General features: G+C 49.0%; 1 protein-coding gene across 10 annotated transcripts in view; it reads right to left on the bottom strand.

Moving 5' to 3' along the window:
- Nucleotides 1-251: 251 nt before the first annotated feature.
- The window catches only part of TNFRSF6B (TNF receptor superfamily member 6b), a 28,730-nt gene continuing 15,783 nt past the window's right edge, over nt 252-13,198 (bottom strand). For all 10 annotated transcript variants that reach the window (XM_053250453.1, XM_053250447.1, XM_053250450.1 and 7 more), the window contains 3 exons: nt 12,104-12,476; nt 5,015-5,227; nt 252-2,550 (listed from right to left, as the gene is read on the bottom strand). In XM_053250453.1, coding sequence (XP_053106428.1) covers nt 2,270-2,550; nt 5,015-5,227; nt 12,104-12,476 — 867 coding nt within the window. In that variant the 3' untranslated portion in view covers nt 252-2,269. The remainder of the gene's footprint in view (nt 2,551-5,014; nt 5,228-12,103; nt 12,477-13,198) is intronic.

Genomic DNA, 13,198 nt, shown 5'->3' with positions numbered 1-13,198 from the left:
GAGCCAAGCCTATGTGAATTTTCAATTTAATCCCCCGAATTAAACATCTTGCAAATCTGCTGCAAAGCAGAGTCACTCTTCAGATACCACCCCTGCGGCATGAAATGTGAATAACTTCCTGGAGGAAAAGGAGCTCTGCCAGAGAAAGGCTAGCAAATGCCACACCTCCTGGTTTTTAGAGAGACAAAGGTTTTAGAGGTGGCCCCTGCATGGACTTCTGCAAGGTCTCCCAACTGAAAAACTTGTAGAACTTTTTTCATGGATCTAGACCTTTTTATTTATTGATTGCATTTCTAGACCGCCCGATCCAAAGGCTCTGCGGGGTGCACAACAAATTTAAAAAACACACACACACATTGAAACAAACACCATTTAAAAACACACTACTTAAAACAACATAAAGACAATTTTAACCATTCAGAGCCATTTCCATTTAAAAACATATTAAAATACTTTTAAAAAACCAATTTTAAAATCTTGGAAGGCAAGTCCAAACAAATACTTTTTTTTTAGGGCTCTCTTAAAGGCCGACAGTGAGCCCAAACTACAAATATCTGCCAGGAGTGGATTCCACAGGCCAGGAGCAGCGACAGAAAAGGCAGCCCTTTCTCTGCCTCCCTTCCCCCACTCTCAAAACACTTAAAAGCAATTGCCATTCGGTAGAAAAAGCATACTGTATGGCACTGGGGAGTCGCATTAAAACCTCTGGAGAATCTCAGCTCCCATTGGAAACAAACCACAACGTGGGCAGCCCTTTTGACTCCGCAGAAAGGAAGTGAGCATTGCCCACTGAGTTCTGCTGGAGCTGGGGAGGGGTGAAGGCATATGTGGTGGGATGGGGGGGCTCCCAGTAGACAGGCAGGAGTGGGAATAGCCTTCTAAAAACCCTGCATTGCACTGTCTATCCTATATAATAAAACCCTAAGGTACCTGCGTCCGTGTCTCTTGCGGGTGTTCTGTGGATGCGTGGCGCACTCGGATCCCCGGCGGCAGGGCTTAAGAGCCCTCCGCCGCCACTACAGCCCCCGGGAGCGGCCGCTTGATTATGCCGTGTCCGTGGCGCCGCTGAGGGAGGCCGCACCCACAGCCTCTAAGCAGGGGGCCGCCCTTGATTCTTGGCGGGGGGGGCTTAAGAGCCCTCCGCCGCCGCTACAGCCCCCAGCTACAGCCCCCCACCTCAAGAAGGATGCACCAGAAGTGCAGAAGTGCCGGCTGTCAGAAGAAGCAGCAGCCGCCTGCCCCTGAAAACTTGCTGTGCCCTGATTGCCCCAAACAGCAGGACTGGGGCCGCCCTCACTGCCCTTGGAGCTTGGCTGGCTGGAGCTCAAGCCCTGTGAAAGAAGAGGAACTGGACATTAAAAATGTCGGGGATGAAATGGCTCAGACTTACCTCTGTGCAGGTGCTGCAGCTAAGGGAACCCTCAAGAAAGCTTGACCGGAACCTGACATAGAAACACCCAGCTTTGATGATGGCAGCTCGGTTTTCCCCACCACGCACCAATGTCGTGTGACTGAAATATCTTCTCTGACCGTGTTGGCTTCAACAAGCAGTGTGGCTGACATGCTGGGCAGCAGAATACTGGCTTTAGCGGCCCACTGGCAATGTGGAAGACCACCCCGCTGGTGTTGTGGAGGCAGGAAGTTGCACAGTGACCTCAAACAGCACATGGGCATTTCTGCCGTGCCTCCTTCAGGGGAAACAATGGGACTGTTCTCACGTGCTGTTTTAAGAAGGTTTGCAACACCCCCGTCTCCATAACAGCCCTGGGGCTGCCTTTCACAGGTGCAGAGGACAGTTTTGCTGCACAAAATGTCTACATTATTTAAAAAACAGTGCATCCCTCTTCCCCCCCCATGAAAATTCATACAGAACAACAACAATACACAAAATTTAAAAATGATAATATAAAAACATTTGCCTTTCATTTAAAAAGTCCTTACTACATCTAAACTGTGACCATGGTTTCCTCTAACAGGGAATCCCAGATGTTTTTGACTACAACTCTTATAATCCCCAAGCAAAAGCCTTTGAAGCTGGGGATTCTAGGAGTTGTAGTCAACAACATCTGGGAATCCCCGTTAGAGGGAACATTGACTGTGACCCTTATTGTTGATGCATATGACAGGAGACGCCAGACAGAGGAAGCCCTGTCTGCTGATGGGAAGAACAGCAAAGATGAGTGTGGAGGTCATTGTGCATCATTCTCTGACCTGTGCCTGCTTGTTCTGGAAATTAACACCGCTCAAGTCCAAGGGCATCTACTGAGCCTTATAAAACCAAGGGGAAACGCTTCTGGATTTCATGTCGTATAGGCTCGAACCTTGTGTGGTTTAGCACTTCCCTGAGATTCTTTATTACAAATTCATTCCCTTCGGTGTTCTTGAGATTCAGGAGGTAGGCATGGAGTTCCATCTGGAGCTCCAAGTGGCTCCTGTTGCAGTCCTGTGGGTCGTCCTTGATGAAGGCACGCCTCAATCGCAGCAGCCTTTGCCGGGATTTGATTCGGTAGGACACAAAGTTGATCACAGCCTCTTGGCAATCCTCAGATCCTGGAGATCATAGGACAGGAAACAATCAAGGCAAGCATGAGATAGAGTGCCCAAGATGCACCACAGCTCCTCAAGGCTTATGCACGATTCCTGTGTCAGCCAGTCAAGGTCATATTAAATCAGCTATATTGGGGAGGGGGCCACAGCTCAGTGGTAGAGCATCTGCTTTGTATGCAGAAGGTCCCAGGTTCAATCCTTGGCAGCATCTCCAGGTAGGGGTAGGGATGCCCCTATGCCCGAAACCTTGGAAAGCTGTTCTCAATCAGTGTAGACAATACTGGGCTAGATGGACCAATGGTCCGACTAAATGTAAGATGGATTCCTAAGGCCTGGAAATCTGGCAGCCTAGCAGAACTTGCTTTAAGCCACATGTCCTCAGTGGCACATGGCCCAGCGATGCCATGAGCTTACATAGTCTTTCACAGGAAATCTGGATCCGTCCATCTACCCATCTAAATGGATGCCCCTTTGGTCCCCAATGCTCAATATCAATAGTCAGTACTGCTCAATATTAAATTAGTGGTGCACACTGCTGCAAATGAATTGGATGCGACTCAGGCTCTTAGTCCAAAGTGCATGCTAAGGAAGCGTTTAGAGGGGGAGATTATGTCTCCCCCAGCAACTGTCTAGAGCAGGACTTCTCAAACTTTGGTCTCCAGATGTTGCTGGACTACAATTCCCATCAGCCCCAGTCACAAAGGCTGAAGGCCATTGTGGCTAAGGCTGGTGGGAGTTGTAAGCCATCAACTGAAGACTCAAGGCTGGGAACTCCTGCTCTAGTGAGGCCCGCCTGACAATATTTACACTACACATTTAAAAGCGGTTGCAGGCTTAGGTATCATTCTCACGGAGGTGGTAAACCTATGAGTGGCCATGTGACTTAGATTCCTGGAGCGCCTGGAGTAGGGGTTGGGGTGGAAGGTCCGGGAGAGGCGTCAGACTGGGAGGCACCACCAACCCAGGCACAGTGTCTCCTCTAACAGGAATCCCCACATGTTGTCCACTACAACTCCCAGCATCCCCAGCTGCCATGGCTTTTGGCTGGGGATTCTGGGAGTTGTAGTCAACAACATCTGGGAATTCCTGTTAGAGGGAACACTGCCCAGACACCTGGTGGTGACCCCATGCCATTAGAAACCCCCACACCAAATCAATGGGGGGGGTCAGTACCCCAACCAACAAGACTCAAGGACACGGCCCTGCTGATATCGTCAGTTTTGAGGGAGTCTTCTGAGAACTGAGCATCTAGGTTGTGGAATGCACTCTCCGCAAGTATATGAGGGGTAATGACTTTGGAGGCGAGAGCCCTGAAGACCAATCTTTTCTGCCTGGCTTTTAATAATACTTAATTGGTTTTAAAAATGAGTCTTATATTACATATTTTAACTGCTTTTATTTTACGTTACATGTTTTGGATGTGAACCACCCTGAGCCATTCTGGGATGGGTGGTATATAAATGAAATAAATAAATAAAACTCCCTGGGGGGCCCAGCACTGTCAGAGTAGGTGCCTGCAAAACCAGGCAAGGCCCCTTTAAAGATCAAGGCTGCTCTTGGACGGAGCGGGGCCAAGCCTTCTAACTGAGCAAAGAGGCACCTTTTAAAGTGGTGATTCTCTTATATTTAGCGGGGGGGGGGAGCAACTGGCCCAATCCAGTCCCAGGACAGCAGCCCTTCAGTGGCTGCTGCTGGTGTCTGTCTTATAGTTCTGTTTGAGACTGCAAGCCCATTGGGGATGGGCAATCATCTTATCCCTTTTAAAATTATTTTTATATGGTTTGAAGTCCTTCGAGAACTTCAGAAGAACAGCAGCATAGGCATATTTGTAATGGCAGTCGTGTTTGACTAACAGTACGCTAGATGTCACTGCTGGAGCAACTTCCCCTTTTGATGCGGTAGCCAGCTCCGAATCCTGCTGATTGGCTCTGTCCTTGGTCCTGACCAGTTGCCCTGGGAGGTGTCCAAGGTCTGGGGCATCCTGGCCCCTGCCTCAGAGAGACTGTGCAGCGCCTGGAGCAGGACATGCTTGGACGGTATCACCAGCGACTGCAGGTGGAAGCTCACGTAACAGAATGCTCCTTTGTCTAAAAATAGTTCCTGCACTAGAATCTAGCCTGTCAGCAGGCAGGCTAGGCAAGAATCCTGCTCCCTGACAAGCTAGTTTTTTGTGCCCAGGGGTGGTTTCTAGATGTAGGAGAATCCCATTATGTGAGCCTGCAATCTGATGCAGTCCAGCTCAAGTTGACCATCTCGGGGAGACCAGGCCTTATTTTCACTCATACTTCTCAAAGCAAGGATGGGAGATGTAGTTCTGTGAAGGGGCAGGGCTTTCCGAAAGAATGCCCCTGCAAAACTACAATACCCAGGATGATACTGGAGGCATGCCACAACTGCACTGCTCCTTTCAGACCAGCTCAAAAGGTCGGGCCCTTGAGCCTCCGCATGACTGGATGCAGCTCCTCACCGGATCCATCACTTGAATCATCATCGGGATTGTTGGCTTTACTGAAGCTGCAAGAAGTGCAGAGGGTGTCACGGAATGGGTTTCCAGGAACGAGGAGCTCCAAGCCTTGCATGGAACAGTTCTGGTGTGGCTGGCATACATCTGTGCTGGAACTGAATGCGGAGAAGGTCCCAGCAGGACATGGTGCACACTCGGTGTCCTTATGCGGGCTGCCTGCAAGACAGAACCATGGAGAAAGAACATCAGCAGGTGAACACTCTCTGTCATATGAAGCTGCCATACCGGGGTGGGGGTGATGTATAGTAAAGCTGTAAATGAAGGGTAAAAGAAGGGAGATAAGGCTGTCTGCCTGCCTGCGTGCATGTTTGTGGTTTATTCCCTAATCCTAGCAAGTCATGATGACGTATTTGCTATGTAGCTGAACAACATGTTATTCTGGAGAACAATTTTAAGAGTATAAATGTATGCTCTCTGTAATGGTCCTTTGTCCTGCTTTGAGCATAAGCCAAAATAGTACCTCTGCAGAATAAAAGCTTTGATCTTTAAGACCTCTCATCTGGGCTGATTATTGGCTCCATCTGCCCAGAAAAGAACCTCCCCTACTGGGTCAAGTCTACCCTAATATACCAGGGGGTGGGGGTGGGGTGCAGACCACTGGTCCAAATAGCTCTGTATTGTCTGACTGGCAGCTGCTGCTCCAGGGTTCTAGACATGGGTCTTTCCCAACCAAAGCACCTAGCACCTCCTGCAGGACAAATGGGTACTCCGCCACTGAGGTAGGTCCTCTCCTCTGTCCTTACTCAAAAAGGGTACAGCTGGACAAAGCATAAACATTCAGCCTATGACGCAATGGCTTCCTTAGATTGATCCTTAATCTGAGTGAACTGTCAAGGCTCTCCCTGGGGCATTTCAACAACACATCTGGTTGCTGAGCCACACATGGGCTAAACTGACACTTGTCACAGGTGATTGCAATGGCTCCCACCAAAGGAAACCTGGCAACTGTAATCCTGTGCAGTGAGCTGAGAGGTGTAACAGAGGACTCTCATCTCCTTCACACTCCGATAGTTCCCAGGGAAAGTCTCAAGAGTATGAAACATGGAAGAGGTCTCTCGCCTTGGCGGGGAAAATGCAATTCCCAAGGGGCCTGAAGCGAGGCTTCAGGCAGGGAAAATGCAATTCCCAAGGGGCCTGAAGCAAGGCTTCAGGCAGGGAAAATGCAATTCCCAAGGGGCCTGAAGCGAGGCTTCAGGCAGGGAAAATGCAATTCCCAAGGGGCCTGAAGCAAGAAATACAAGGCAGTAAAGCCAGCAGGAGCATGTGGGATGATTCTTCGTCTCAATCCATAATCCAGTTCATTATCAAATGCATGGAAAAGAGGCTGGTTAAAATAAAATCCAACCTGCTTTTAAGGAACAGTCCTCTACCTCAGGGGAAGAGCTGGACAAGGAGGAGTACTCTGGGAAGTACTAGAAAGCAGCTACCCCTGCTAAGTGAGCAAAGAGACACTTGATTAAATGGTGATCCTCTTGCAGTTAGCAGGGGGAGAGCAACCATCCCTTTCCAGCCCTATCACAGCATCCCTCCAGTGGTTGTTGCTGGGGTCTCCCGTGTGTGTGTGTGTGTGTGTGTGTGTTTAGGTTGTAAGCCCAAACAAACAAATAGATCATAGAACATATCAATCCAGAATTTTCACTCGAGACACAAATGACCAGGCTCAAACTATCATAATTCGCAAACATTATGCGAAGACCCAGCTCCCTTGAGCAATCCATGATGCTGGGGAAAGGTGTTGTTGTTGTTGTTGTTACATTTCATATCCCGCTCTTCCTCCAAGGAGCCCAGAGCGGTGTACGACATACTTAAGTTTCTCTTTCACAACAACCCTGTGAAGTAGGCTAGGCTGAGAGAGAAGTGACTGGCCCAGAGTCACCCAGCTAGTTTCATGGCTGAATGGGGATTTGAACTCGTGTCTCCCCGGTCCTAGGCCAGCACTCTAACCAAGAAGAGGATGACCAGCAGCAAGGTGGATGGACTCGATTAGGACAGCAATGAATGCACCACTGAGAGACCTTAAAGGCCAAGTTGAAGACAGATCATCCTGGAGAGAATCTATCTAGGTGGTCGCTCAGAGTCTACACCAACTTGATGGCACTTAATCAATCAAGCCCTTTTAAGAAACCTTATTTAATTATTATTTATTTCTCTGTGTAAACCTTAAGTGGCACAGTGGGGAAATGACTTGACTATCAAGCCAGAGGTTGCCAGTTCGAATCCCCGCTGGTATGTTTCCCAGACTATGGGAAACACCTATTTTGGGCAGCAACAATATAGGAAGATGCTGAAAGACTAATCTCATACTGTAAGAAAGGAGGCAATGGTAGACCGCTCCTGTATTCTACCAAAGACAATCACAGGGCTCTGTGGTAGCCAGGACACCGACTCAACAGCACGCATTACCTTTAAACCTCTTTTGAGAACATGTGTTGAAATATTTGTCGTAGTAGAAATACCGAGCCTGGACAAAGCTCTGTCCTCTCTTTCCATTCCTCTCCCCCCGATCTAGCCTTCCTGAGTGCCCTGCCCCACTCACAAAATAAAACCTCCAATCCAGGGTTCTGGATCTTTCATCTGCGTTTCTCATCTTTAATTTTGACTGGGAGGAACAGAGGACTGTTATCCATAAGGTGACCTGTGCCATGTGCAGATCATGTGCCAGGGAGCACCTGCCTGAGAAGGAGGCTGCTGGACAAAGGCCACAACTGCTGATTTGGGGGCCCTGGACAGATGATTTGCTTGAGGCTAGCCGAGCCTGCCTGTCTGCTTGCTTCTGCACCTTCATTGTGAGTCCTCCTCAGACCAACAGATCACTGCAACACCACTATAGATCTCCAGGGCTCTTTTTCTCAAAGGAAACTTGCTGTGCAGCCCCCAAACTTGTCATCGCTGCTCAGCGAAGCACAAAGGATGAGCATGTATCAGTTCAAAGAATTCTGGCCCCCACCCCAGCGAGAACAGGACTTGCCCATGTGAGAGCTCGTGACTGAGCAAGGACTGGAAATCAGACCTTGTTCTCTTCCTGAAAAGATAGGGCATCTCCTTTCACTTAGAGCGCCATGGAGCTAGGGAATTTCCAGTCAAGAACAAAAAGTGATGGCGAAAGTGGACACCTCCTTTCCTTTTGAGGAATGTGGACAGTTCCTTCCCGCTCCTGATAAGGAAAGGAAGGAAATGATTCCCCGGATGCTCCTCTGCCAGGTTCATACTTCGGACTCTGATCAAGGCCAGACTTGGCAGGTGATCAGCAATGCACAGAGTTCAGTCAGGGAACCTGCTTTGAATCTATGGGAAGAGAGCTGGTCATGTGGTGGCAAGCATGACTTGACCCCTTAAGCTAAGCAGGGTCTGCCTTGGTTGCATGTGATAGGGAGACTAGAAGTGTGAGCACTGGAAGAGATTCCCCTCAGGGGATAATGGGGCCACTCTGGGAAGAACAGAAGGGTTCCAAGTTCCCTCCCTGGCAGCATCTCCAAGATAGGGCTGAGAGAGATTCCTGCCTGCAACCTTGGAGAAGCTGCTGCCAGTCTGTGAAGACAACACTGAGCAAGATGGACCAGTGGTCTGACTCAGTATATGGCAGCTTCCTATGTTTCCCTGTGAATCGCAGTGAGGTTGGAGAACCCTGGGCTGGGCTCAGCATCGATGTTCAGTCATGGAGTCCACGGCCTAGGCCATGCTCTCTCAGCCAGACAACCTCAGAAAGTTGTTGCAATGACCAACTATACTTTATGTAAATCACCTGGAGATGCTTTATATTAGGCATCTATCAATCAATCAGCCAAATAAATAATGGATAATCCCATGTGGGCAGGCATGGGAGGTAGAAAGCTGCATTATACAGAGTCAGACCACTGGTCCTTGTAGCTCAGTATTGCCTACTCTTTCTGGCAGCAGCTCTTCCAAATTTCGGGCAGGAGTCTCTGCAAGCCCTACCTGAAGATGCTGCCAAGGATTAAATTTGGGACCTTCTGCATATGCAAAGCGGATGTCCTTTCACTGAGCCACAGTCCCAGCCCCAGGCCTGAACCCTTTGGAGGAAAGACAGCATATAAGTGTATGGAATAGGTTGACCAAAGGGAGTCCTCCTTAAGGGATCAAAGCAACAGGACTGGGCTGTTTTAGAAACTCAGTCTTGCCTTCCACCAGTTTCACATGAATGCTTTCCCCTTTGGATTTGTGATGCCTGCACTGCAGAAGAAGGTCTGCTTCTCCCCGGCAGGGCACCTGCTTTGTATACAGAAGGCCCCAGGTTCACTCCCAGGCATCCAGAGATGTATCTAGGGAAAATAGCGCCTAGGGCAAGCACTGAAATTGCACCCCTGTCCAAACATCTAATACCCATCTTTGAGATAACTTTACCATAATATCAGCTCAAGAATACAAGTCAAGCTTGTTAATCTTTTAATATTTCAAAAACTATTTAGCAGTGGACGTAGCCAGACCAAAAAATGCTGGAAAACTACAAATTTCAGTATGCTGAGGCTCATGAAATACCCAAATACTATGTGGAGGTGTACTTGGAAAACTAAACAGAAGTGCCTGTCTAATTCTCTACTATGCGTTGTAGCATCACTATTACATAAGTTTTAAAAATAAATGGAGAATTTGGCTTTTCCCAGATACTCTGAAAATAATTAAAGGATATGCAGAGTACACCGTGTCACTGCTTGGAATATATTCTAGTGTTTCAGAAAGACAGTTAAAATGAGAGAAAGAGAGCAAGAAACTCCCAGTGGGCCTTAATACTAAGGATTTCACACTGATTCAAAGACAAACTCACCATTTATAGCCATATTATTAAGACATCACATTTAACTCACTTATCACAAGAAGCAAAGTAAGAGCAAATGAATACAATCCTAGCTCATAAGCTTCAGCTCAGTATTCACAAGCCCTGATTCTCTGTACATAGTGCCAAACTGAATATGTGAACAGTGACTTATATTATATTAAATTTTTAAAAAATGTGTTTACCTGTAGCCCCTTTGGGGGGCTTCCTAAAGGCCATGGGGGAGGGGTCTGCAAAGGTTCCCCCTCCCACCGCCAGCCTCTTAATTCACCACCGCAGCCTGTCCTGGGCTGATTTTCAGGCCTGTTTGGGCCTGTAAAGATTGGCGTGGTAGCCATTTTGGAAGCTGCCACACATGCTCAAATTTATTGTTAAATATGAATTTATATACCACCTAAAATAGCCACCAAAAACAAAATGGCCACCACACATGCTCAAATGGCCTCTTTAAGGCCCTAGGCCATGTCAGGCCTCACATGGACCATTTAAGTATGTGCGCTGGCCATTTTTTAAAATAATATTTTTTAAATGGCTGCCAAGAACAAAATGGCTGCCGTGCATGCTCAAATGGCCTCTGCGAGGCCTGGCATGAGGCCTTGCAGAGGCCATCTGAGCATGTGTGGTGGCCATTTTGTTTTTGGTGGCCGTTTAAAAAAAAATTAATTTTAAAAAATGGCGCCCCCTTCAAGTGGTGCCCGGGGCACGTGCCCTGCCTGCCCCACCCTAGATACGCCCCTGTGGGCATCTTCAAGGAAAGGTCCCAAGTTGCAGAACTAGGAAAGGCCCTGAAGAGCAGGCAGCCCTGAGGCAGATGGGCCCCAAGGTCTGACTCGGCCTGAGAGAGGCTCAGGAGGACCCACAGCTCAGGCCATATTGTGGGTGCCAGGAACAGGCAATGGTGGCATCCAATTAAATGTAGCCAATCTGCTTAGTCCATGTTAACACCGATGAGTAACCAGCCGCAATTATTTAAATGATTCATCTGCCAATGCAAACAGATATTTTAGAGATCTGTATAGTCTCCACTGTATTTAGTATTCTCATAGCAAGCATTAAGGGCTGGCATTCTGTGCAACATTATGTATGCAATGTTTGCAAAGTTATGCAAGAGCACTCACAACAATTGTGCAAATGGAGCTTGCTGTACAATGACTTCAGAGTCACATGACTCTCTGTACTTTTTGTTCTTGTGCAACAGCCCTCTTGTGCAATTGCACCAACATTGCATTCTACCACGTGTGTAATGTTGCACAGTGTGTCAGCTGCTGTCTATGCCCTCCACTACAAACTGTTGAAGGATGTAGTCACTGACTCTGCAAAGGTACCATTTCAAAAATCAAAGTGGTATCTGTTCTTTATGTTAAAGAAATGTTGTGTTGGGGAGGTTACCCTATCATCTGACAAACAGCTGAAGAGGAGCCTTACTAGTGTGTGAAAAGGCATAATCACCAAGCAGAACAGAATGTGATCCATAGCCATGGAAAGAATTCTGAGGCCCCATTAGAAGGTGGGGGCAATTGTTGCCATTAACAGGTTGGGCAACATGCAGGAAGGCGAGAGGCAACTTCCCAACACTACATTCTACAGGCCACCATCCTCTGACCGCCCTGAGGAATGCCAGAAAGAAATATGTAGCCCAGTGAAGGAATTATCTACACATGCATGGAAGCAAGTTTGCACCAATATACTCCAGGAGCCTTCTGTCCACTTTCCCATTGATTTGGACATTGGCACCATCACAACAGGATGTCTAGAAACATGCTCTCAGTTTTCAGGCCCTATGCCTTGTATCTGTGGGACATACTCCACTAACTTCCACAGGAACCTGCAATCCACTGGCTGCCTTCTACCTGCGGGGTGGGCGCACCCGAGCCTCAGAGACCCAAACATATATATATATTAGCCAACCCAGGATAGCACTTCATGCATCTGAGCTTTCCAGTGGGTATTCCCTGTCATTCATTTCAGTACATTCCCTAGAGCATCTGCTTCTGCATGCAGAAGGTTCCCAGTTCCCTCCCTGGCAGCATCTCCAAGATAGGGCTGAGAGAGACTCCTGCCTGCAACCTTGGAGAAGCCGCTGCCAGTCTGTGTAGACAATCCTGAGCGGGATGGACCAAGGGTCTGGCTCAGTATAAGGCAGCTTCCCATGGACTCAAAGTAAGAACTGCCCTAGTAAATAGGGGCCAATGGAGCATTACTCAAGAACGGAGCTCTGGAATTCGGGTTGCAATACATACCAAGCTGAGTGACCCCATTCCCTGCGGGGCACTCGGTGTGGGGCAGACAAAAATCCGACTCAAAGTAGTAGCCGGGCTTGCACTGGCAGACGCGGTTGTGGGTGGCGCTGCAGGGCTGCACCTCTTCTTCCAGATGGTCGCAGAAGTTGTTGCAGTAGAGGCACCTCTCGAGGTAGTTCCAGTACTGCGTGTAGTAGAGCTCGGGACACGGCTGGCAAGCGGTGGGCGTACTTTTTGTGCAGTGCTTGGCCACCGCAGTCCCCGGTGGGCACTGCTGGCACACAAGGATCTCGTTGGTCTGGCGATCTCGCCATCGGTAGGTGGGCTTGGAGCTGGAGAGGCCCAAGAACAGCAGGACGCTGCAGACCACCCACTGGAGGGGAAAGAAGGAGCAGAAGTTAGCCCTCCATTGACCCCTCTGTTCTTCAGGGACTCCATGCACTGAGACAGGGACTTCTTATTTTCTGATCCCTGCCCCGAGTGAATCGCTCTCCCCATTCCTCTTCATCCAACCAGAAGGGATGTCAGTGTTTTTGGACACTGGCTGACATCCAAACAAATGCTGCTCTAGGGCATTGTAGGAAGGTGCATGCAAGGGGGCTGCGTGAGCAAAGCTGCTCAGTCTTGTGCACCCTCGGTCCAGTGGCGCAAACCTTGCTGTTGTGCTACAGAGACTAGGGATGTGCACGGAACCAGGGAGGGGCGGTTCAATTCCGGCGGGGGTGCCTCTTTAAGGGCGGGGGAGGGTGCACTTACCCCTCCCGTCGCTTCTCCCCTGCTGGCGGTCGTTGCCAGTAAATACCTTTGGGGCAGCTGTGTACCTCCCTGCCGCCCCTTTCCCCTCCTTGCCCGGAAGTGGCCAGAAGTGCTGGGTGCATGTGTGCCTGTCACAGGGGGAAAGCAATGGGAGGGGTAAGTGCACCCTCCCCTGCCCTTAAAGTGGCACCCCTCCGCGGCATCAAACTTCGAACTCCCCCGGTGTTCGAACCTGTTCGGAGGCCCGTAAAAGAGCCTCCCATTGCACAATTGTGCAAACAGGTTCGTGCCCATCCCTAACGGAGACAGCAAATAGCTTTGCATCATTCCTGGAATGCA

Source organism: Hemicordylus capensis, chromosome 4, assembly GCF_027244095.1.
Source record: "Hemicordylus capensis ecotype Gifberg chromosome 4, rHemCap1.1.pri, whole genome shotgun sequence".
In the NCBI taxonomy this organism is placed as follows: domain Eukaryota; kingdom Metazoa; phylum Chordata; class Lepidosauria; order Squamata; family Cordylidae; genus Hemicordylus; species Hemicordylus capensis.
This window is presented reverse-complemented; position numbering and strand designations above follow the sequence as displayed.